Here is a 23,063-nt window from a genome sequence, read left to right on the forward strand (position 1 = left end):
AAAACAAACAATTCATTATAGATATCTAAATTAAACATAATAAAAACAACATTTTATATTCGGGCATATCTCCCAAGCTCCCAACCGCCTTAATCTAGGGACGTGTGACAATAGTTATTTACGATACAAGTGCGGAAAAGAGGAAATTCGAAACGAGTGGCGATAAATTAAAACACATCCGCAGGGAGTGTTTTAAATCGACACGAGTTGCGAATTACCTATTCGCACGTGTATCGTACAACGTTTTACAGTACATATGGTCCTTTAATCTTTCGACATACGCACGAAAAGTGCTCTTTTACGCACTAGTACCAGAAAGTAGCACCATATGTACTGTAAAAACATTTAAATATTGGGATATTTTTGAGCACATAAGACACAAATTGTCATTAAAAATTGTTTGTTTGTTTGAAACTTATATGTTTGAAATAAAGTTCAAATTATTATGCATATTTTAAAACATTGTCCTTTTACTTTTAAGCATGTACTTAGCCTTTGTCTTTATTATCTGGCAGTAATATCTAGGATGTTATGTGATAAGATCGTCTGGTTGGGGTAAATTAAGTCTAGGTTTGTTGTTCGCTTAGACGCTAAATATCTACCTATATACAACCAGGGCTGTTTCTGTTTTAAAAATCTTTTTAAATTGTAGTTTTTATTTATACTGAATTCTTACACGTTACTTTATTTATCGTATGGCATATCTCTACATGTCACTGCATTATAAAAACTAGAATCCTTAAAATAATCCACGGCTTTCCCAGTCAAGGTCTTGAGCTCTTCCAAGTTGCCACCGAATTTGGTGTTAGGACATTCCAGCACCATGTGACGGATAGTTTGTTCCGGTTCTCCACATCCGCATGCCGCCGATTCACACCATCCATTTATTCCTGTGGTATGCGGAGTTACCCACGTCAGTTCGGAAGCGGTTCAACAGACACCAGACACGTCGTTGGGTAGTGAAACCTGGAGGTCTAGTACGGGGGCTTAGTTCGAAGAAGTCGGTTGGCACACGTTACTTATAATATTTAGATCAGTACGGTTTCATTCACTATGATTTTTAGTCGCTTTTGGTGGTTGGATCATAGTGATCTAAATATTTAGAAATATGTCTCACGATAGTTTAAGTTCGACGTTACTTATACATTGTGCCATTCTCAACCAAAAGGGTACTTATAGTCGCTTGTCAATAAGGTGCTATTTCGATAAAGATTAAATTTGAAATCAATATTTTGAAATATGTCTCACGATAGTTTAAGTTCGACGTTACTTATACATTGTTCCATTCTCAACCAAAAGGGTACTTATAGTCGCTTGTCAATAAGGTGCTATTTCGATAAAGATTGAATTTGAAATCAATATTTTGAAATATGTCTCACGATAGTTTAAGTTCGACGTTACTTATACATTGTGCCATTCTCAACTAAAAGGGTACTTATAGTCGCTTGTCAATAAGGTGCTATTTCGATAAAGAGTGAATTTGAAATCAACCTTATCGACAACCGACAATGTGGTACCTTTTAATTGGAAACGAAAAAAATCACACTGAAATTTGTTTTACGCTAGGGGCTCGGTTATTGCTTGAAAATGAAGACCTAGGCTCTCCGAAAGATGTCGCGTTTAGATTCGCGTATACATATCAAATCATAATCTAAATGTATACTAAAATAAATCCAAATTAATAAATCATTAATTAATAATTATTTGTTTTAATTTATCGCCACTCATTGCGAATTTCCTAATTTTACTACTACTATAAAATAAAATAAATAATAGGGGACATCTCACACAGACCAACCTATCCCCAAACTACCCAACAAGCAAAATAGTCTCAGAACACATATGTTATAGGAATAAGACACTTATAAGATTCTTATATTGATTTTGGCGTTCGCAATTACTCTTATATGCGTCTCAAAAAATGCTATTTAGTATTTGATTACGATTACTCTGATAATTAGCCTTTTAAGCGCTTATAAAACTAAGTATATAAACTACTATAAGCCGCACCCTCTTTTAAAAGCTTTTAGTAAGAGCAATCAGACTTAAGAATGAAGCTTCTTATAAATAGCACTTGTAAGCGCTTTTAAGATTGCTTATTAGGCTACCTACTATAGACCCGAATCTCCTATTAAAGCTGCCTATAAGTGTAAATACACTTGATTCCGTTTACACTTGTTACTTAGTTTTATAAGCGCTAATAAGTACAATATTTGAATCCGTTACAAATAAAATAGTTTTATAAAAGCATTTGTAAGTCGTAATTGAATCTAGTTTTATGCAAACTTATAAACTCTCTTAATGATACTACTTATTCCAATAACATACTTGCCGCATGCTATTATAAACGTACTGGTTTTATAAGAGCTATGTTCAATGCTGTTATTGTCAAAGAAACACTTATTGATTCGTTGGCAAAGTTATTATAAGTCATGATAACAACATGGCGAGTGAATGCAGTGACTATGGGACATTATAGAACCGAGTTCATCAATAGTGGTATTGTACAACACTTCGAAATGCTAGCCTAAAATGGCTACCGAAAAAACCGCTAATGGGGAAGATTTTGTTATTTTAAAATTTAATAATGAATACGAATGACTTTATGTATAATTGCTTATTTTAAGAGGGGCTTTAAAATTTTAACCAGAAACTTGGTATGTTGCATGAAAAATACGAGTTCCCTGTATGTTTTTGATTAACAACATGATATAACGAACACTGATAAATTATAATATAACTTACCTTATTAATGTCCAAAATATTATTAGGTATTTTAATAAAGTTTTTACTATTACACGAAGAACTGAATGATTGACTGAACGAAATGAACGAGTAAGAACTTGCAGAAGAATTGTTAAGTGCATAACAATCTAGTTTAGTTTTATAAGAGACTAATAATAGATTTCGTAGGAGTGTACGGTTTTACAAAATGCCGCTACACGGCTGTTACAGTCGTGAGTTGAATTCCGTGAGGGTATTATTAGACTATTAAAAAACTGAATACACTAATAAAGTGGGCCCTTTTCCGGGCTTGTAAGCGCTTATATTAGTTCGCTATAAGTCTATTGAAAATTGGTAGGATAATTATAAAACCGCTTTTTGCTCGTTGGGTAAGCAAAGCTTGTACTACGGGTGCTAGGCGACGATATAGATACTTATATAGATAAATACATACTTACATACATAGAAAACACCCATGACTCGGGAACAAATACTTGTGTTAATTACACAAATAAATGCCCTCACCGGGATTCGAACCCTGACCATCGGCTTCACAGGCAGGGTCACTACCCACTAGGCCAGACCGGTCGTCAAACTACTACTATTGCATTAAATAAATAAATAAATATTATAGGACATTCTTACACAAATTGACTAAGTCCCACGGTAAGCCCAAGGAGGCTTATGTTATGGGTACTCAGACAACGATATATATAATATATAAATACTTAAATACATAGAAAACACCCATGACTCAGGCACAAATATCTGTGCTCATCACACAAATAGATGCCCTTACCGGGATTCGGACCCAGGAACAATTGACTTCACACGCAGGGTCACTACCCAGTCTGGCCGACGACGACGATGACGACTGGTCTGGCCTAGTGGGTAGTACCCACTAGGCCAGACCGGCCGTCATTATTGACTATTATTGCATTGTACATGTTTAACTGTCCATAAACATTTTTTAAATAATCAATTATTTATTAAATTTACTTCTCCTTGGTGTAGGTACTTTATAGGACCCCACAGAGACTATTAGAGAAACGTGCCATTCCGGCAAATACTAAATAGGCTCTCCTATTTTGGGGTTTGGGCGTAAATACCCTGACCAGGTATATTCCGTATTTACTCTCAAATATCACAGAGATACCGTAGGCACGTTTTAAACAGATTTAGCTGTGTTTGATTGGAAACTTTGGGAAACTTTTGACAGGCATCACAATCAAAAGAGATTTGTATGAGTAATTTAGCTAAATGATATCTGAGTAAGACTACGAAATTAATTAAGTTTGAAACAATGTATATTCTCAGAAAGCAGGCATATCGTATTTAATTATCCGGGTGCGTAGCCAACATGCCAATCGTGGCGAACGAAACGCAACCGTCACTGCCGATGTCGCACTAAGGCTTAGAAAGCACTGCGGTTAATTTCTTGCGGTTTCAGTCTAATTTGTTGCGGTTTCAGTCTAATTTATTGCGGTTTCAGTCTAATTTCTTGCGGTTTCAGTCTTTTAAGTGCGTGCACTTATAAAGCATGTCGTACGTTACACTTTTTGCGGTTCTGAAACCGCAAAAAAAATATCACAGTGCGTTCTCAGCCTAATATGGAAGAGTGATAGAAAGAGCTACGCTACGCTACGGAGCGTTAACGATTGGGAATATTGGCTAAGCACCCTGGGTATAAATGGAATTTCTTAATGGAAACTTTAAGGTACATACATATCTCCTAGGTAACAAGAAGAAAATAACGGCACATTTTAGGGCGTATTATCCCTTTCAGTTATTTCAGCCTTTGAAGGCCACGCCTATAGGGTATATTACTGCAATGTTCTGCCCCAGAGGGCAGCACTAGCCTTTTTAGTAAACTATAGAGTAACCTTTAACAGGTTTTTGACAAATTTTCAAAGATAATAAAATATGACATTGTTTCATCAAGGCGGTTTGTTTACAGAGGACCTACCGGGAAACGCGAATCCGAAATTTTGCTATCTGCCCTTTATCGCCCAAATATGTAAGTGACAGAGATGTCAGATAACAAAATTTCGATTTTCTTGTTTCGCGATAGACCCTCAGATTGTGGTAGTGGCGCCCCCTGCGCAGAGTTTCGCGTAATATTCCCTGTGTGCGGCGCGTCATGGTGAACCTTGTCGGTATGGATGGTATAGAAAGGATGCCAATGTCTTATGGCAGAATTGTTGCAAAAGTAACCGCTTTCAGCTTTAAATAATAGTTCCTAATCTCTCCGGTGGCGCTAGTTAGGCTCTGGGACATGAGTATAACATGAATGAATGAGGACAACAAATAACCCGACCAAATTACGTAGGTTGTTTTTGGTAGTATTTCGGTGTATGGTGGCGCCGCCTAATTACTGTTTTTTTATGGACACTTTTCATACATAGAGATTTGGCTCCTTTATATAGTCTCCATGCTTGTCGGCTTGCACGAAGTATGAAGTGTAGAAGTAAAGGGAGGAAAATCTCGTACTTCGACCTAGACCCTAGTATTTTCTATAGATGTGAGCCCGTGCGACCGTGAGGGACAGAACATACGCAATGCGACAAAATTAAAAACACGTTTTAACATTCCTGACAACATACCAAAAACAACCTACGTAATTTGGTCGGGTTATTTGTTGCCTCTCCCCCATTTCATCTTTACATTATTATACCTCTATTATTCATGTCATAGAGTCCCCTATATATTACAATACTCTTTGGTCCCAGAGCCTACCTAGCGCCACCGGAGACATCAAACATCATCAAACATCAAACATTTATTCGGCAAATAGGCCACAGGGGCACTTTTACATGTCAATTTTTACAAGCAATACAAAACCAAAATAACCAAAATTTACAAAAAACAATTACAAATATGGAATCAATAAAATATTAGATACTTTGTCAGAGATGTATCCAGTCTAAATGTCGAATTACACAAAAAAAACTAATAAAGAATATACAAACAACAGACAATTAGCTCCATGCATGAATTTATTTTTATTTTTGGATTCATAATTTATATCGTTGGAACACCGGAAATGATAAAAATACTTTTGTAAACCTTAAAATTATTATATTAAAAAATATTTAAAATGTTGAAAATTTTTGAGACGCTCATAATTTTAGGCGCGAATTCGACAGAGCGTGATGACGTCACACGTTGGGCGGCCCAACTGACGTTTGCTATTAATGACACTAATCTGTCGAACGCGTGACGTCACGTGGCGTTTCGAGCGTTTCGCTCACTAGCTTTTCGCGGGCAAATTTTTGTACTTTTTATTTATAATTTTAAGTAATTAAATGGTAATTTAAAAACGGAAATGCATTTGTAACATGATATAACGGTAACAAACATCCGAATAAAACATATTTCGTTCAAATATAAACTTCATGCATGAGGCTAATTACTAAAATTGTTTAGGGATGTAAAAGTCTCTAGGTGTCAGAGATAAAATATGTATAATAAAATAAAAAACACGATCATCAAATTATCCTTAGAGGTGTAAAGGGTCTCCAAGACTTGAATTGTTATTTAAGTAATTATAAAACAATAAATTAAATCAGACAGATAAGAACCGAATGAGAGATTAGAAACTATTATTTACAGCTGAAAGCTGGTCACTTTGGCAACAATTCTGCCATAAGAGATTGTCGTCCTTTTTAAACCGTCCATAGCACGAAGGTTGATTCTTGTAAATTCGTACGTAAGTGTGACAGGGAGGCAGCACGTCGAACGTGGTTCGCAGTAAGCCCTCAGGACATACGAAAGCATTTTTGCCCAAGCTGAAACGGAGACTCGGAGCTCGGTCAAACAACGGCCATCTATGAAAACATCGTATTAACGGTTTCATTCACGTATTTTTAGTCACTCGCGCAACATGTTTCGGAGAGCCTAGCACGCCCGCGATAGAAGTACACGCCCGCCCGTCGTGACCGCTACTCACTCAGGCACTGTTAGTGCTTGAAAATGGACCTAGACTCTGCGAAACATGTCGCGCGAGTGACTAAAAACAAGTCAGTGAAACCGCTAAGTTAGGTAAGTTAATATGTCTCACGATAGTTTAAATTCGAACATCATAGGTGTTAGGTTTGTTTTGGCATATCTGTGTTTCTGGCATGCAATTCTATTGCCAATTATTTCTATCGTGTCATGTCTTCACCACCAGTTTTCATGAGTTGATCACCATTCATGTTAAAACAGCAGTGAAAAAGGGCCTCTGTTTAGCGTCAGCTGTCATTTTTTAATAGGAACACATTAGTATAAAATAGCCTCACAGGCAACAGTACCCTTACCATGAGTTTTTGAGAGAATTTGCTAGCGGCGAGCGGCAAATCAAGGCCATACATTGCGCTCGACGCTCGACCAAATGTATGAACGACCTTGATTTGCCGTTCGCCGCGCCGCGCGCCGTTTGCGGCCTACGGCCCGACCACGACATCGCGCGGCGACGGCAGCGGCGAGCGGCGGCCATAGGTTGGAGCGAGACACAGCGGTCGGACCTTTCGTCGTCGCCGGGCAGAAGCTCGGTTGTCGCCGCCGCCGTCGCGAATCGCGCAAGGTCGCGCGTCTGTCACCAGAATGTATCTCATGAAACGTGACAGCTAGACAATTGAAATTTTCACAGATGATGTATTTCTGTTTTCGCTATAACAACAAATACTAAAAACAGAATAAAATATATATTAAGGGGCTCCCATACAACAAACGTGATTTGTTTGCCGGTCTTTGCGTAATGGTACGGAACCCTTAGTGCGCGAGTCCGACTCGCACTTGACCGGCTTTTGAGCTTTAGTCAGACTTATAAGTAGTTTTTCTAGTTCGTTGGCTACACTGCGCGTGAGTATACGTAGTCGCTAGCGACAACCGGCCGCAGTAAACTCATGGTAGGGGTACATTACAGTAAACTGTGTGTACCCGAAACGAGCGATGAAACATTACTGTTTTAAACTCGTTAAAAACACCATTAACGCGGGTAAACAAACATGGCGGATGACGCTCTTTCACAGATAGCGTCATGAACGGATATGGAGCTGCAATTTAAAATACTGCCGAAAAAGTATGGAGGATAGGGGTACGAAGAACACTGTGTATGAAAAAGTGTCCATCAAAATCCTTAAATAGGTTGCCACAATACCTAAAAATTTCTTTGTAGTTTTACATGTATGTAAAATGTATAATTTTGGTGCAATAATAGTACATTATTGTCGAGGCTCGGAAGTAGCTACTTGCTGGCTGAGGATTCGTTTTAAACGGACGACCTTGGAAGTCCGTTTAATTGAATCCGAAGCCAGCAAGTAGCCTTCCAGCCGAGTCATATATAGTGCTTTTCTCAAAAATGGCGCAACAAATGCAAATATAATACAAATATTTTACAGAAGCAACGTTCTTATGTATATATTTTCACAGAAAAAAGTAAAAAGATTTGCTTTGCCGCCGTTTTATTTTTTTAAATTAAAAATGGAAGTGTATTTTTCTGCTGAAAATACGCCAACCTATTTGAGATACCTAAATAGTCGCGGTACCAACATTATAATAATAAGTACTGATCATCTGTTTGGACCTATGCCTTCATTTGATATGGTCACTTCAACTTTTAAAAAGTTTGCAACTCGACAAATAATGGAATTTGTATGCAACATTGCAGTCCCGAAATCGAGACTGCAATGTTTTTAACTTTTTAATTTTTGACTGACCATAAACTACGCACTTCGCGACCTACTTTTTAACCGGCAACGTCGACTTTGCCGTCCATTTTTGAGAAAAGAATATTTACTTACTTACTTACCTAGAATATTTGTGACGTTTTCAACCAAAAGGTACCACATTGTCGTATGTCGATAAGGTTGATTTCGAATTGAAGCTATATGGAAATAGCGCCTTATTTACAACCGACAATAAGTACCCTTTTGGTTGAAAATCGCACATTTGATAAAAAAGCGCACTTCGCGCCGCCAATAACGGCTAAGTTCATAGACTCTAGCGCCATTCTGGAGAGATTTGGTACCGAATTACAACTGACAGCTGGACACTTTTGCAACTTTTCTGCCATAAGAGAGTTTTCTCCTTACCTCTTCACACGAAAAATGTTTAATACTGTCAAAACATAGTATTATCATACAGAACGGACGAGCTTCACCCCGTAAAAGGAGATTATCTTACCCCTTGGCATTAGACAGACAGTCTATTGTCATAACCCTTCAAGTGGCGTCAGTGAAAATGCGAAAAGTGACCACTTTTCTCGTTTTCGCCCATCGGGGACCCGCCACTACTTTTTTGCGCAAATCCGCGGCGCCACTTAGTCGGGTGCAAAAACAGTCAAGTGGCGTGTCCCCGATTGGTCACTGTGGTCGGCGTGGACTTAGCGGGTTTTAAAAAATCCTTGAAATACGGCAACTCCTCATTTACCACTCACTGAGTTGTCTATGTACTACAATATGTCTGCTGGGTTTTATTAATAGACGCACTGTAAACAATACTATTGTTTCACACGCCCTGTTTTAAAATAGAATCAGTAAAGCTCGACCAGGAATATATGATCACGCGCCATGTTGCGAAATTTCACTGGAACTATTTTTTTCATACAATACTGACTGTCACCCTTGAGAATAACAGCGCCCTCTTGACAATGATCATATATTACTGGTCAGGCTTTACATCATTGTTGTCTAGGTTAATAATGGTAAAAGTAAACTGTAGTCTGTAACTACGCATTTATTTTATGAGAACAAATAAAATATTTATTATTTGAGAAATAAATGATTGACTGTGCGTGCGTAAAGGCGAAAACAAATCCTTGCTTCGACGTTCAGCTAATGTAAATGGGCTATTTTTATTACTTTATTGTATTAGTACTGTAAATAAGTCGTTTCGATCAATTTAATTATCTATCTTTCGGTATCAATGATCATATAATATTGCGATATTAATTATTATTTTGATGAGTTTATATTCACACTCACTTTGGGTTATATTCGGAATGAAATTTCAATACCGATTCAAAATGTAATGGGATATTTTTTTATAATAACGGTACAGATAAACAAGTAAACATCATTATAGAAACTATACACAAAAACTAAAACAAAAACGAAATCATACATACATACATATAATCACGCCTATTTCCCGGAGGGGTAGGCAGAGACCACGGATTTCCACTTGCTACGATCCTGACATACCTCTTTCGCTTCCTTCACTTTCATAACATTCCTCATACACGCTCGCCGGTTTAGGGTGCTCTTGACCTGGCCTTTCTTCAGGATTTCCCCGATCTGATCAGAGAAAGTCCGCCGAGGTCTGCCCCTTCCAACTCCCGTTTCTACCTCTCCCTTATACACTCTCTTTGTTAGCCTTCTTTCACTCATTCTTTCCACGTGTCCAAACCATCACAACATACCTTTCTCAATTTTTGTCACTACATCTTCGCTCAGTCCACACTTTTCCCTTATCACACTGTTCCTAATTCTATCTTGTAATCTCACACCACACACACTTCTCAACGCTCTCATTTCCACTGCATTCACTTGGCTCTGATGCCTCTTCTGCCATACGAAACGAAATCAAAATACTAAATATAAAATACCTCTCCAAAGCTACCTCTGGAATGGAACCTAGAATGCTGGCGGCGTTGCCCCTTTGCACCGCCAAAAGAAGAGCAAATGTAATTCAAATTCAGCAAATTGGTCCTTCTAAGAGCACGGTATACTATAAAAAAAACACTATAACGAGACGGCAATATAATTATGCGCGTGAGACAGAAATAGGCACAGGCGGGTCAATGTACAAAATTCCTCTTATGACACTGGGTCGAAAAAACGTTTGTATACTTGATAATATTTCTTAATGAATTCAGTCAGTTTGCGTGCCATTTCTTTCATTTAATTAACAAAGCAATAGTTAACAGTGCATACCGTCCCTTACGCCACCCTCTTTTTATCAGTCATTAATTACTATTTGTGACGTTTTCAACCAAAAGGTACCACATTGTCGCTTGTTGATAAGATTGATTTCTAATTGAAGCTATATGGAAATAGCGCTTTACTGACAAGGAACAATAAGTACCCTTTTGGTTGAAAATGGCACATTTAATACTCCTAGCAGCATTATACCAAAACAATAAAAGTGTTTATTAAGTACATGCAAATATTCGGGTTCCGCAAATCTTCTAAATTTTTACATTCACACATTCATTCAATTCAGTTTTTTTTGTTTTTTGATTAAATAGTAGGTAAATACCATTCGAAGATAAAGATAAAGATAAATATAAAGATAAAGATGAAGATGAAGATGAAGATGAAGATGGAGATGGAGATGGAGATGGAGATGGAGATGGAGATGAAGATGAAGATGGAGATGGAGATGGAGATGGAGATGGAGATGGAGATGAAGATGGAGATGAAGATGAAGATGAAGATGAAGATGAAGATGAAGATGAAGATGAAGATGAAGATGAAGATGAAGATAAATGTCAAATGTGTAAACTACACCGGCTCTAAACCTACACCTCTGCCCCGAGAAGATTTAAATCCCCCTCAATTGGAGTAGGGTATCCCAATATGGGACCGGCAACAAACTCGGCGGGACACAACTTTTCAAAACAATACATCCTATAATTAACATGCATTACGAGTAAATAAGAGAAAAATACAATTTAAATTACTATAGAATTCATGCAATTACATACAATAGATACTTTTCTTTATAGAAATAGATTTAAAAATATTAAATCATACAAATACGTAGCTCTTTCAGAAAACATTATCAAATTTTTAAAAATGGAAAAGAAAATAAAATTCATAAAAGAAATGAGAATGTATATTACTTATATAAATCTGACTGATTGTTATGAAATACCTACATAAAATTTTAGATGTACTTTCTTACCTGAGCTGTGTCACCTATAACCAAAGATAGATATAACTCCGTAATGACCTTAATAGATGGATACAGTCTAAGGAAAAAACGTGCCTCGTAAATCAAGAAAATTTGATTCTCGATCAGATGGCGCCACTACCTTTGGGCCTACTCTCGTATAGATGGCGTTGACGGTTTCGTTTGTTATTTAACAATTTTAACGCGTATCAGTGCAATAACATGGATCAAAATCATATAAAAACAATTAAGGCAAATGTGTCGAAAGATGGCAGTGAATTTACTGTGGCACAAAATTTACTATGACAGTACCGCTCTATCCTATTATAACCTCTTTGCTATAACTCTAATGCCCTACCCAAGTAATATTCTGTATTGTATGCTAAAACAAATAAAAGCACAAAATCCACTGAAACCTTTCAAACCTTTGCCTTCTACTTACTGCAAGTCACTGCACACGCTTTAACCCCTTAGCAGACAAAATCGTGTCACAAGCAAAATTGAACTATGCCACTTTGAAATAAAGTTCAAAATAATTGTGACAACTATATTTTCTCTGGGTTAAAAGGGCGGATACATTTAATAGCCGGGGGCGCGGAATGCTCTACCAAGTCGCAGCGGAAACTGCAGTAGATCGGTTTATGGACTTTGAAAGAGGATGTTGCTTATTTGAGTTTCTAGTTTTACGTTCCAATATTTGACCACAAGACAACTAAATAAGTGAACAATAAAGTTCCGTTGGTTCCGTACCCAAAGGGTAAAAACGGGACCCTATTTCTAAGACTCCGCTGCCCGTCCGTCTGTCACCAGGCTGTATCCCATGAACCGTGATAGCTAGACAGTTGAAATTTTCACAGATGATGTATTTCTGCTGCCGCTATAACAACAAATACTAAAAACAGAATAAAATAAATATTCAAGTGCTCCCATACAACAAACGTGATTTGTTTGCCGGTCTTTGCGTAATAATACGGAACCCTTCGTGCGCGAGTCCGGCTCGCACTTGGCTGGTTTTTAATTAGTTGGGATTTTAAATAAAAGATGAATGTCAGTAGTACAGTGTCAGTGTGACGGTTTGATTCGACGTGACATTCTATAAATTTATTATTATAAGCTTACTTCAATAACAAACGAGGCCAGTTATCTTTATCTAGATAATTTATCTAAATAACCGATACAGGGTCTGACTGTTATGTTATAAGTACGATGCTTGCTTTATATAAATAATTTTTAATTTAAGCGTTATGTTGTATCTTCTTGCTGTGTATCTTTTTCTTATTTAACTATTTGTTCATTGTATGCTATTTTATGTATCTTTTCTTCTTGTCTGTTACCTTTCGTGATTCTTCTCACCTGATGGTGGCATCGGAAGATCAGCGCTGGAAGTCACCAGCAACATGCTGAGATGAGGCCATTTCGTGGCACTTTAATCTTATTTTATGTTTTCTTTAATGTAATGTCTTGTTTGTTTCTGCTTACGAATAAAATCTCATTCTATTTTATTCTATTCTATTCTAAATAAAGAAGTTGCCAACGCACTATTTGTGATTGAATTTATCTTCTAATAAATTTATTTAAGATCATTTTATTTGAAATAATTATCTAGATAAGAAATTATCTAGATAACGCCCAACTGTCATTATCAAGCCCCTAAAATAAACTAAACGGCTATCATTAGGGATGTCAATCATCCAACATTAAAAGCGAAGTAACAAAGGAATAACGAATGGTATCTCTTGTTCCAGGGTCTGCCGAGGGTCCGCGCCATACAAACAATGTAAGTGCTATCGTTTGTCATTGGGTCTAACAGTCCTGTACCCTTACCATGAGTTTTACGCGGCCTTAAATGCCAGCGGCTGCGTCAACTCAACCGCATCTCGCTTGCACCAATATCAATACGAGGGAGATGCATTCTGAATTAGTTTGCGCAGTCGCTAGCGAATATATCAGTGTCAAACTCGCGGTAAGGATACTGGAGGTCAATTCGAAGGTACCAATTTTACATCAAAACAATATCGAAATGATGTCATTTAGCTATCATTATTATTATAATTTTCACTATGTTCTTTTAGTGTATGCCTATTGTCTGTGTGTTTACGAATTAACTATTCTATTCTATTCTATTCGCGGCGCATATCGCTCGTACTTCTCCGTACCTACATCTATTGACGCGAGCGAGACTCACGGGTGAACGATAACAATATGAGATGTCAATTTAGATATCATTTTCATGTCTAAATGTAAGTTTGAATAGGCTTCCAGTTGTAACAAAAATCCTGCACAGCGTTGGAGAAGGCATTGCTGCAAGAAATGTAAATTATCCAGGTTTTCGACATTGATATTGTTTTTTTCTGCAGTAAAATGGTTGGTAACCCAAGTAAGGGCCACTTCCACTATACTACTAACCCGTGGGTTAACCGGTTAAACCTGGAGTTAACATGGTTACCAGTACAATTTGACACTGGGTTAATGGTTTAACCGCTTAACCCCGGGTTAGTGGGATGGTGCAAGTGGTCCTAAATGGCTTTTAGTATACTAATGACGACATCTGTTTAGTAAGTGTGTAGCCAAGACAGCAAAATTGTTTATCGATCCAAATTTGATCTGGATTACATATGGTCACATTTAACACTGGAAATCCAATGAGCTGTCAGTGATAAAAGTGACGTTTTTGGTTGAAGAAATGTCACTTTAGACTCTGACATATCTAATCCAGAGCGAATTCATATCCTACAATAAAAATTAGAATACGCCGCGCGCGAGACATCCATAAAGTCTTAACAACATGTAACTATTATTATTATTATTCAGAGCCCACTGTGTCCCACTGCTGGGCAAAGGCCTCCCCCCTCTTTTTCCACTCGTCTCTGTGTAATGCTATATCCGGCCAGCCTGTCAAGAAGGAGTCCAAGTTATCCCGCCATCGCCGACGAGGTCTGCCGGATCCCCGGTTAGACTCGTGGGGCTCCCACTCCGTGGTTAACTTGGCCCACAAGTCATCCGGCATTCGGACATGACCAGCCCAGTCCCATTTCAACTTGGCCGCTTTCCTTTCTAAACAAAAAAGTCATCAGTTCGAAATTATTACAACAACATTTGCAATCACAAGAATCCATAAAATGAACAGCGGAGACGAGTACAAGTTAACGGCACATTAGTTTTACGTTTACGAGCTTGGCACGAGTCCGTAACTACTTACAATACGGGGGTTTTGAAGTAACGAATTTACAACCGTTTGAATTAGCTATATTTTTGTAGCGGAGTCCTTGAAAAACACAAAAAAAAAATAAGATTTAAACGTCTCAACTGCTAAAAGAACAAATTTGAATACAATCACATGGCGCCTTTATTTAAGGGGCAAATAAGCAACAAGAAGCCTCTATCAGATTTCAGAACTTCATAATCATAATCATTCATTTGCACATAAAAAGGGTTTTACATAGATATTATAAAAGTTACATGGTCTAACCTTTTTAGCTGTTTTTGGCAGCATGCAAATGGGTCCTTATAATACATCAACGAACGAATTATCATTTCACCATAGAGTAACTTATACTAGAGCGGTACTGTCATAGTAAATTTTGTAACCCTAGTAAATTCACTGCCATCTGTCGACACACTTTAAAACTAAAAATAAATATTTATAAAAATACGATAAAATGTATTGAAATATGGATAAATGATTTTTTTATTTGCATTAATTATTTTTATATGATTTTGACCCATGTTCTTTCACTGGTATGCGTTAAAATTATAAATAACAAACGAAATAGTCAACGCCCTCTATACGAGTGTAGGCCAAAACTAGTGGCGCCATCTGATCGAAAATCAAATTTTCTTGATTTTCGAGGCACGTTTTTTCCATAGACTGTATCCATCTATAACGGAGTTATATCTATCTTTGATTTCACGCTATAATTATTGTGACGTTTTGGGATATCCATTAGATATCCATTGGATGTCTAAGTAATATCTTAAAGGAGCTCACTGACTACCAGTCTGCCGGACGATATCGGCCTGTCAGTTAGAAAACAACTGACAGGCCGATATCGTCCGACGGACTGTTAGTCAGTGGTCCCCTTTACGGTTTTTATCTCATTTTGATATGAACTTGAAGATCGCTCGCGCTAATTGGTGCATGCGAAATGAGGTGAAAGTCGTGCGTGATAACAAATTGTTAAATTAAAACCGACAAGGTTAATTCTAATTTCAATTTCAATGTTTACTTGCAACCAAGTATAGATACAGTTCTGATTCTGATTCTGATTAGATAAAATAAAAAAAATACGTCAAAAACAATAGAAAAAATAAAAGGTAGGTATGCTACGAAGTAAACTAAGTAAGTAAGTAAGTAAGTATTTATTTGCAAAGAATAAGTAGGTACAATAGTGTCTTAGGTGGTAAGTGACAATTGGTTGCTTATTCTGCTATTTGTACTATACAGGTTGTACTAGTATGCAAAAATCTTAAAACTAGAAACTACTACAAATCTGGCTGTATATCTTGAGAAAGGAAATCTTTTACATTGTAATAGCTTTTATCAGTCAATAGCTTCATCAATTTATTTCTAAATCTATGTACAGGTAGTTCTCTTATAGTCTAAAATTATGAAATTATGATAATGGCAAGGTATAGCCTATGTATTCTTGAAAATCTAGTAAAACTACTCGTTTCACTTTTAAAACCTCTTACTGTATCATTATTAGAGTGCATTTTACCATCGGAGCGCTCGCAGAAGGAAATTCTTTTGAAGCCGTAGGTTATTATTAAAGGGTTCACGGCGCACATGTAACATCCCTGGACCTATACGAATCCTTTGCTGGATTACGGTATAGCGAGAGAGATGGTGCTGCCATCTATCCAACTAGGGAACAAATCAAATTATTTTACGAAATATTTTGATATGTGTTTTTAAGTAGTAATACATATATAAAGTATGTTTGTTTGATCGACCGACGTGTTATTAATTGCAAAAAACCCGGATCATGATAGTGCCGATTGAAAAGACGCTGGAGCCCTGCCAGGGCTTTGGATGTCTTCCACATTTTCCTTCGTATATGCCGTTTCAGTTTATAACCAAAGATAGATATAACTCCGTAATAGATGGATACAGTCTAAGGAAAAAACTTGCCTCGAAAATCACGAAAATTTGATTCTCGATCAGATGGCGCCACTAGTTTTGGCCTACACTCGTATAGAGGGCGTTGACTGTTTAGTTTGTTATTTATAATTTTAACGCATACCAGTGAAAGAACATGGGTCAAAATCATATAAAAATAATTAATGCAAATAAAAAAATCATTTGTCCATATTTAAATACATTTTATCGTATTTTTTATAAATCTTCATTTTTAATTTCAAAGTCTGTCGACAGATGGCAGTGAATTTACTGGGGTTACAAAATCTACTATGACAGTACCGCTCTAGTATAAGTTACTCTTTGTTATAACTAAACTACCTAGAGATTCAACTATACTGCTTATATGTATATTGCCGCGAACGCTTGCATGTAATAGTTGTTGTTTTTTTACCTTCAGCCCGCGCAGCATGGTTCCCTTATCACTAAGTCCGTCACTTTCGCACTCACATACTTGTTAGAACGTGACAGGCAATAAGTCAAAGTGCTAAAGCATATGATTAATAGCTAATTAAAAGTTATAGCGCGTTTAAAATAACGACATAACAATACTCCATAGTAACAGAAGCTACGCCGTAACCCGCAGCATTTTCCCGCCACGTAGCAATCATTGGACTCAAAACGAGGCACTCGTACATTGAACTTATTGACAGGCCAATTTGAACGTACTCTGACATCAGAATGATATTTTAATCATGTTATTCACACCCTCACCCACGCCAATACAAGTACAAGCGAAATGCACGATGTGATACAAATATCGTACCGTGCTACAACCCCTGTATGCATAAACACTAATTACAATAAAAACTTCTGAAGTCGGGACGGCTACATTGTTGATGTTCACATGTTTTTGTAGTTAACCACACCTTTGCATAAGGGAATGTATGTTGTACAGTCGCCATCAGTTATATCGGAGCGGCCGTGGTGCTCACAAACATCTGAACACGCCTCTATTGTCATGGCGCTAGGTGCGTGTTGAGATATTTTTGAGTCCCTCGGCCGCACCGATATATCTGATGGCGACTGTACTTGGGACTTAACTAGTTTTTACTGTTGACGTTGTCCGTGTAGAACTGGGTGAATAGGTACTGTACTTCGGGCCAATTCGATGATCTAGATATCAACTATCCACTAGATATGAAACAGAAACGATAACGAGATATTTAAGAAAGTCATGTCAAATTTGACATTTCCGCGATTCCGAATGTCCTCTTGAATGATCTCTTTAAGATTTGCAAGGGGCCCACTGACTATCAGTCCGCCGGACGATATCGGCCTGTGTGTTAGAACAAAAATTTGACAGTTCCAAACAACTGACAGGCCGATATCGTCCGGCGGACTGGTAGTCAGTGAGCCCCTTTAAGATATTACTTAGACATCCAATGGATATCTAATGATGATATATCCAAAACGTCACAATAATTGTAGCGTGAAATGATAATTCGTTTCTCGAATCGAACTGCATAAGATAATTAGTTGAGAACTAAAATAAAAATAAAATAAAAAGTAATTTTTTGTCACAGTATATAAAATTAAATAAAAAAACAGTAGTAGGTACAAGCTTAAATTACAGCAGTAACAAGTACATATACAAATAGGAACTAACTATATATACATATATGTATGTATGTATGTACTAAACTATAACGTATGTATTAGATCTCGTATTGTTCTCGTATCTAGTAATTATTACGTTGTTCGAATTGACCGGTTGAACGTTTGTTCCATATCAATTTTAGGGCGTCAACTAGCGGGTGCGTTTACACGGGTGAGCGGGTTAGCGAAAAATAATATGGGGCATTTTCTATGAAAAGGGACCTTATTGTCGATGGCGCTTACGCCGCACAGCGTCGCGCGGCATTGTATTTATATCAAAGCATCGTTAATAATGGCGTAAGTACCATTGACAATAAGGTCCCTTTTTATATAAAATACCACATATGAGCAATGCTAACTGGCGCGGACGCGTGCGACGGATTTCACCTACATTTGGCACCCGCGTGTGTGCCCCGCTCCGCGCCAGCAAGCTGAGGACGCCCTCATAAACACATTTTTGGCAAATGAAATGGAGATTTTGATGAAATGTTCGGTTTACGGTTATGTGGTTACCACTGGAGGAAAACCCTGGTCAAGGGAGCAGCTGCACACGATGAAGCATGGCTTGACCTCCTTCACACTAGGCGAGAACTAAGACACCAGCGCGCTGATTTCCCACCTTCATCACCGGGCATAACATTCTCTTGCCCGCTATGCGGTCGCGGCTGCCGCTCTCGCATTGGACTTTCTAGTCATTTACGTAAGTGCCGCAGTGTTAGGGACGCTGTTTAAACCATAATTTAATTGATGTTGAAGGCCAATGATGATGATGATGGTTACTACTATACATAAAATTATATTTCTTATTTCTGGGTCAAATTAACATCTCCAAGAAAACTTTCATAAGAAATGGACCTTTCCTGTGAGATGATAATATCTTTTCTTGCAAGTCTGCGTAATGGAGACAGTTTGCATCTTATTAAAGTCATAAATATATTTACACCTTAGAGCGTTTTCACATTAATCCGATATCGGATGTAGGATCCTAATCCCGCGTAGTCAGGCCGCGGGGTCTTTAGCGCCTTTAGCGGTCATGCACACTACAACAAGCATTACGCCTACACATACAACTAACAAATATTATCGGTCCGACAGCTGACGGGGGGCTCCGACATGGGTGAATTTATCGGAAGCGCCATTCCGTTATCAGATGTCGGAAGGCGCCTATGACAAAAACAGCTGCAGGAGAGTGCCATTGGCGTTAAGTCCGCCTTTTTAGCGTTATTTATCATTTTTTAGTAATCATGATTTTTTAAATGCATAAATAAATACAGAGATACACATATAACTTACATTTTACGTCCTTCCGACATCCGATATCTGATCGGACAATGTGAAAACGCTCTTATGCTGAAACAAGAAAATATGCATAACGTATTTTATGATTATGACTTTAAGTATGCAAGTGCCCAACTTTGTTGAAGAAATAGTACCTGAGCTTATGCATTACGTTCCAGAAGCGTAATGCATTATTTTATCAAGTTTATTTTACATACTACCGACACAAAAAAGTTAACAAACTATTTCACTATCGCTCTATCACTATCGTTTCTACTTTAGCTAAAAGGTGCACTATCTAGTAAAACCGATACATCGGACCTACCTCCATTATATTCCACATTATTATAGCGTCATTGTCACACCTAAATATCAATGTGCCAAAGAAAAATTTCAAAAATTGCAGTTGATACGTGTCAATGAGTGACGTAAAAATTAAATTAAACAGTCATCAGCGTTTAAGGACAACGCACTTGTATGCACTTGCATGAGAATTTTCTTATAAAAGTTTCTATAAATTTTCGGAAATTTTGAGAATGTTCTTTAAGTTCTGCAACTTGCACATTGTTACACCTAAAGTGATGCAAGGTCTTCAGTTTACCTACTAACAGTATTTTTTTTATTTCCAGGTAAAATCTGCTTCATCTCTTCTAAACCAAGTCCTTCTTCATCATCAACATGGAGCTCGAAGACGTCGAAAACTATGGCAACGGCAACTTTACCTACGATGAAAATGGCACTTACAATGGCACGGCTTTCGAAAACTGCCCAAACATCAACATCCCTGTCGTCTACGTCGTCACCCAAGTTCTCTATGCCCTCGTCTGTATCGTTGGCCTCCTTGGAAACACCTTGGTCATCTACGTGGTTCTACGCTATTCCAAAATGCAGACAGTCACTAACATGTACATCGTGAATCTTGCTATCGCTGACGAATGCTTCCTTATCGGTATACCCTTCTTGATTACAACTATGTCGCTCCGAGCCTGGCCTTTTGGAAGATTCATGTGTAAAGCCTACATGATTTCTACAGGAATCAATCAGTTCACTAGCAGCATCTTTTTATGTATCATGAGCGCGGATAGATATATAGCAGTCTGTCATCCTATAGCTGCACCTCGTTTACGGACACCGTTCGTTTCGCGAGTAGTCTCCGCTGCCGCTTGGACTGCTTCTGCCCTTGTTATGACACCTATCTTCATGTACACAACTCTGATACCTACTGAGAATGGATTATCCTGCAACATTGTCTGGCCGGAACGAGAGTTTAACAAAGGACAGACGTCATTCACTCTTTACTCTTTCGCTCTTGGCTTCGCAGCGCCGCTGACTCTTATTTTCGTCTTCTACTGTCTTGTCATCAGGAAGCTGAAGACAGTTGGACCAAAGAATAAATCTAAAGAGAAGAAACGAAGTCACAGAAAAGTGACGAAGCTGGTTTTGACGGTGATAGCGGTGTATGTGCTTTGCTGGCTACCGTATTGGGCGTTTCAAGTGGCTTTAATCTACTCGCCGCCCACAGAGTGCGCCAGCCGCATAACAGTAACAGTTTTCTTGGTAGCTGCTTGTTTCAGTTACAGTAACTCGGCGATGAATCCGATTCTCTACGCGTTTCTGTCAGACAACTTCAAGAAGAGTTTCTTAAAGGCATGCACGTGTGCGGCTGGGAAAGATGTGAACGCGACGCTTCATGTGGAAAACAGCGTGTTTCCAAGGAAGCGAGGAGGTGCACACGCAAGAGCTCAAGCGAGAGCTTTAAATGAGACTCGTGCAAGTCTTTGTGTACCAGTTGGGGGTCCATCCCGTTCTGATGCTTCGACGGCTGTGACCACTCGTTCAGCAGTGCCTAGTGAGGCGTTCGCTTTGGAGCCACCGCCGGGGCAAAGTGCGCCTCTGCTGGCGCCCAACGGGGTCACACATTCCCTTATGTGAGTGCGGCCGCGGCGCGACCGCGATACCTCAAGCATGTGCGTTGAGGAGGACACTCTTATTGTCTCCTTAGACTAAAGTAGACATAGAGAGAGATGGACTCATTAAGCGGGGGTGCGTGACGCGAGCCCCGTCCCGCACCGCCGCTGTATACGAATTGTTCCTCTTAGTGTCATTAAATTTAATTTCGTGTAAAAATGGTGTTTCGGTCTAGGGTTGTAACGATGAATTTATTAAAGTGTAGTTTTGTATGTCATCGTAAGTGGGGATGTAAAAATGTACATATCGTGTAAATATTCATATTTGTCACATGTCTCAGTTGTAATTAAATTACATTTGTGAATTTGCTGTGTTTCTTTGTCTCCTTTTTCTGATCCTGGTAATGTATACAGAGTGCTGATGGCATACGTAAACCTAATTGGCTGTAGCCAACGCTTGTACTAATTAACTTAATTAACAAGTGACACTTGGTTACGGCAATTAATTTGTAATCTTTTTGATAATGTCACCAGTTAAAGTTCCACACATTGCACAAAGTGGATTGCATCACGGTTATGTACCTTAACAGCGTTAAATTCGATTGGGGTTTCTAATTTAGACAATTTTATAAACTTATTAATATTGAATGTATTCAACACGAAAATAATAAAAGGACCTTAGTTAGTCACGCTCACAAATAAAAGTAAATATTTTATAAAAATCTGTATAACTACATATTAAAAATACGTGCTTCTGTAAGTATATAAACACCCTAACTCACTTTGTATGAAAGCGAAAGACTTTTATTCAAAGATCAGAAACGAGGCAACGCGAGGCGACGGGAGGCGACACAAGGCGATCAATAACGACAGACAGGCGACAGACGCATGATTACACCATGAGTGTGCATAACTAGGAATATCGAGGCCGATTTTGACGGCAATTTATTAAGGGGAAAGTGGGCGACCACACCACATAGTCCCCATATTTCTCTCTGGATATTGATATCATCGAAAATAGTTTTATACAATTTGATGTAATACCACCATTATATGTATTACCACGTGCAGAGTGTGCATGAGTTGCCTCCTGAGGTATTTCCTTTGTGCTACGACATGGGATTCTTCGAGAAGCGGGTATTTAGGGTTCTCAAGGGTCGGCAATGCTTAAGTGGCTCCTGTGATGTTGCTTACGTCCATGGGCGACGATGACTGCTTCCCATCAGGCGGCTCGTCTGCTCGTTTGCTGAATATCACATAAAAAAAAAAAGATCATTTTTTAAAGCTTCTAGCTTTGAATGCGAAATAGGAATATAGTGTTCATTGGCGTGAAGTTGACGTAAGTAAACAGTAAGTCTATCGGCCCACCAGTTCACTGCAATCAATCGATCAATCAAACAATCATTTTTATTTCGTCATCATAAAAAAACAGGTGTAAATACATTTAGTACAGGTGACATAAAATTAATTCAGGAAAACTAGCTTAGAGTCAGACCAAGCTAACTCTGCATAGCATTTGCAATGACAAAGTGTGGTAATCT

The 23,063-nt window shown here is 38.2% G+C and overlaps 1 protein-coding gene across 1 annotated transcript in view; it reads left to right on the top strand.

Annotated features, from left to right (window-relative positions):
• Window positions 1–21,887, top strand: part of LOC134741952 (somatostatin receptor type 2) — a 161,658-nt gene extending 139,771 nt beyond the window's left edge. The window contains exons 6-7 of the mRNA XM_063674847.1: window positions 13,347–13,378; window positions 20,245–21,887. Coding sequence (XP_063530917.1) covers window positions 20,294–21,547 — 1,254 coding nt within the window. The 5' untranslated portion in view covers window positions 13,347–13,378; window positions 20,245–20,293 and the 3' untranslated portion in view covers window positions 21,548–21,887. The remainder of the gene's footprint in view (window positions 1–13,346; window positions 13,379–20,244) is intronic.
• The last annotated feature ends 1,176 nt before the right edge of the window (window positions 21,888–23,063 follow it).

Source organism: Cydia strobilella, chromosome 6, assembly GCF_947568885.1.
Source record: "Cydia strobilella chromosome 6, ilCydStro3.1, whole genome shotgun sequence".
NCBI lineage: Eukaryota > Metazoa > Arthropoda > Insecta > Lepidoptera > Tortricidae > Cydia > Cydia strobilella.